Source organism: Quercus suber, unplaced genomic scaffold, assembly GCF_002906115.3.
Source record: "Quercus suber isolate HL8 unplaced genomic scaffold, Cork oak 2.0 scaffold_380, whole genome shotgun sequence".
In the NCBI taxonomy this organism is placed as follows: Eukaryota; Viridiplantae; Streptophyta; class Magnoliopsida; order Fagales; family Fagaceae; genus Quercus; species Quercus suber.
This window is the reverse complement of record NW_027069832.1, coordinates 473,746-477,390: the sequence shown is the minus strand read 5'-3', so window position 1 is coordinate 477,390 and position 3,645 is coordinate 473,746. Positions and strand designations below refer to the sequence as shown.

Sequence of the window (3,645 nt, the reverse complement as noted above, 5' to 3'; positions counted from 1 at the left end):
CAAGCACCCATTGAAAAAAGCTTGAGTTGGGGATTGAAATTTCATTACTTCCAGGAAAATTTTGCCATAAAAAAAATGCACAAGCAGCCTCTTTCACATCAAAGTAACAAATCATGATAGACCCATTTTTTCTATACCGACGAATATACAAAAAAAAAAAAAAAAAAAAAATTGTGGATAAGATATGGCTGTTTATATGCATTGCATTTGACAATACTAACATATTTTCAAGAGCATAATCACACCAATTGGTCATGATAGTTGTACGGTAGTTCTAAAGTTCTAAGACATCCTCACACAAATAACAAAAAAATTTTGTTTTAGAGTAATACGGAAAAGCTATTTAAACATGGGCTAAAAATCACCACCTCCTCAAATATGGGTGAAATTTAAATCATATAATGAAAAATGAAAATTTTAAACATGAAAAAAAAAAATTTATATATAGAGTTTCAACCTATATATGGTGTTCACTTCTGAAACATGAAATTAGGTGTGCATTTGGTATATCTTTTTTTTGCCTTAATTTATTTATTTGTTTATTTACTTATGTCTAGTCTTTTTTAAAAAATTAAGATACAATTACACCTTTGCTAACTCTCAAGGAATAAACAAATATGTTTTTAAACTCATACTAGATAACAGGTTAAATAAACAAAGTTATTACAAGAAAAACACACCATTTTGTTGTCCTGATTCTTAATATAGCAGCAGTTTACATAAATTCTAATTAGAATTGTGGATTCAAATTCTGTTTTCTGAATTTGTTACAAGCCCACACAATTTCTTGAGGTGGTAATGCCACCATCTACAACAAGGTTATGACCACTAACATATTTGGATTCATCACTAGCAAGGTAAAGAGCAGCTTCAGCTATATCTTTAGCCCTCAAGGTTGGACCTTTCAAGTTGGCAAGTCCTCTCACAAAGTCCTCCATTTTCTCAACTTCTTGTTCCCGAGGCATGCCAAAATCCATGCAATCCTCTTCTTCATCATCATCACTCCTCCATGCATTAATTAACATGGATGTGGCAACCCCAAATGGAGAAATGCAATTAACTCTAATCCCATACCGACCTAATTCACAAGCTGCATTCTTTGTAAGCCCAACAATGGCATGCTTTGAAGCTGTATAAGCATGTGGACCAAGCCCTCCCATAACTCCAGCTACACTAGCTGTGGAAATAATGCACCCACTTCCTCTAGGAATCATTACACGTGCAGCATGCTTAATTCCTAGTGCCATGCCTCTCACATTGACACGCATGACACGATCGAATTCATCGATATCAAAGTCTGCAATGCTCTTGTGAGCCTTGGATTGATTTCCAAGAACACCAGCATTGTTGAAAAGGATGTCAAGCTGTCCATAGCGAGAAATGGTGGATTGGATTAAATTCTCAACGTCTTCTTCTAAGCTAACATCACAGTGAAAATAGGCAACCGAAGGAGCTAAGGAATTAGCAAGCGCATTTCCAAGAGTGTCTTCAACATCAGCAATGATTACTTTGGCACCATGTTTGGAAAAAAGCCGTACTGTTGCTTCTCCAATCCCTCTAGCACCACCAGTGACAATGGCTACTTTTCCCTCCAACCTATACAACAAGCACGAAAGAATTCTTTAGTAAATTTTGTTTCATCTCAAACATGTACAATGAACAGCAAAACCACATTTACACAGAGCTAGCCAAAAAAGCTCAACTTCTACAATCACAACATGAGACCAAGCATTACAGCTAGGTAATTCATTTTAGTACAGAATATGAAACACTCCACAAACTACACAAAATTCTTTAGTTATTTTTGTTCATTAACATTATCATTACCCAATTAGTGAAAAAAAAAAAATTCATTAGCAATAATTGGAGTAGGTAAAAAGAGTTAGTACCTTCTAGGGGAGGGAGGAACATTGTTTTCCCTTCCTAAGACATGAATTCCCTGAAGGGTTTTCTCGTTCATCACTTGGACAGACATGTTCAATCACAGTAAAGCAAAATTATGGGAGAGAGAGAGAGAGAGAGAGAGCGAGAGAAAGAGAGGGTTTGGATGTGCAAATGAATGAGGTTCGAAGAGATTTTATAGGCAGTGAATATATGCCTTATGTGAGTGGGCTGTGTGAGTGGACTATGTAATAAAAAAACCCTTCTTTTGAAAGTACCTGCTTTTTAAAAGAGAGAATGCACTATTTAACTATAAAATTAGTGAATATGTCGGCTAAACAAAGGTGATTTTTCAAACAAGATCTTGATAGGCTCTAAACAAGTGAATTGGTCGCCAAAATTATGGTCAAAGTTTCAGAGTTTTCTTAAACAAGGTCTTGGACTTTGAACTACCTAAGCATATAGACCATGGTTAATTTCCTTGTGCTAGATCTTTGTTGATGCTTAATTTCCTAGCTAGCTGTCTTAAGCACAATTTTCATGAACTTCCGTTTCAAGAAACCATGGCTTTGATTCTCAACCAATTCTCAACCAAGAAAGAAAAAAAAAACAATGGCTTTGATTAACATGAACATAATTACTTAGGGCCAATTATACCGAAAAATTCATCTTATTTCCGTTTCATGATTCTTCTCCCTCACATGAGAGTGGACCCCCCCTCCCCTCACATGAGGGTGGACCCCATGTGGGGTCCATTCTCATGTGAGAGAGAAGAAACATGCAACTGAAACATAGAATAACTTCTCCAACTATACCGCCCATGTACTAGAGGTCAAGATCACTAGCATGACCATGACATCATTGATGAAGTCCTTTTTATTTAACCCATAATCTCCTCTATTCGTGGAATAATTCATATTCAATTCAAAAGAATGGTGGCAAGTGGACTGCTATGAATGCTTATTGTTTTTTTGAGTGAAAGTAGTAGAGAGAGGCTAATGCTTATTGTTTAAGCAAATCATTTGGTGCAAGTTAGTTCTTTCAAGTCCATGTCTATGACTTTTTTATGACCCACCTGCAGTTTTATGATGGCTCTAAGGCCATCACAAGTCAGTACATGGGGGTTTGATAGTGTATTTTGAACCATTTTTAGTATTTAAACAATATAATACATATTTTTACACACTTTTTTACCCGCATGTATTTTCAAAATATACAAACAATGTTATTAGAACAACATTACCAAATGGGTCCTAATTTGATCAAGCCTCAAAGTAGCTCCAATTACCAAGTCCATCACCATCTTTATATTGATGTCATTCTGGTTTGATCAAAATTATAATTTTTTTTTCCATATTGATGTGTCTATTATGGCCAATCACTCAAGCCCATGATTACAAGTTTTGTCTGTAACAATGTTGGCACAGGAGCTCCAATTAGATTAATAGGTCAAACCTGGCATGTTGAATAAAAAATTTGAAATTCAAACTCTGTCCATTATTGATGTATAATTATTTGAAATTAAAAAAAAAAAAATCGACTGATATCATTGGTATAATGATTAAAAAAAATTGGAATTCAAACTCTATCCATTATTGGTGTACAATTATTTGAAAAGTTTTTTAGAAATCAACTGGTATCATTAGCATAACGATAAAAAACAATTATCATGGAGTAAACGTTAAAAGTTGAAATATTATCATATCTAAAAATCTTTAAATTGTCATGTTAATTTGGCACTAAATGGAAATCAAATCTAGAAAA

General features: G+C 34.5%; 1 protein-coding gene across 1 annotated transcript; it reads right to left on the bottom strand.

Moving 5' to 3' along the window:
* Window positions 1-608: 608 nt before the first annotated feature.
* LOC111996593 (short-chain dehydrogenase reductase 2a) lies at window positions 609-2,134 on the bottom strand. The gene is made up of 2 exons (XM_024028576.2): window positions 1,890-2,134; window positions 609-1,596 (listed from the first exon to the last, which is right to left on the bottom strand). The coding sequence occupies exons 1-2, from the start codon at window positions 1,973-1,975 to the stop codon at window positions 768-770; spliced, it is 915 nt and encodes a 304-aa protein (XP_023884344.1). The 5' UTR covers window positions 1,976-2,134; the 3' UTR covers window positions 609-767.
* Between the last annotated feature and the right edge of the window lie 1,511 nt (window positions 2,135-3,645).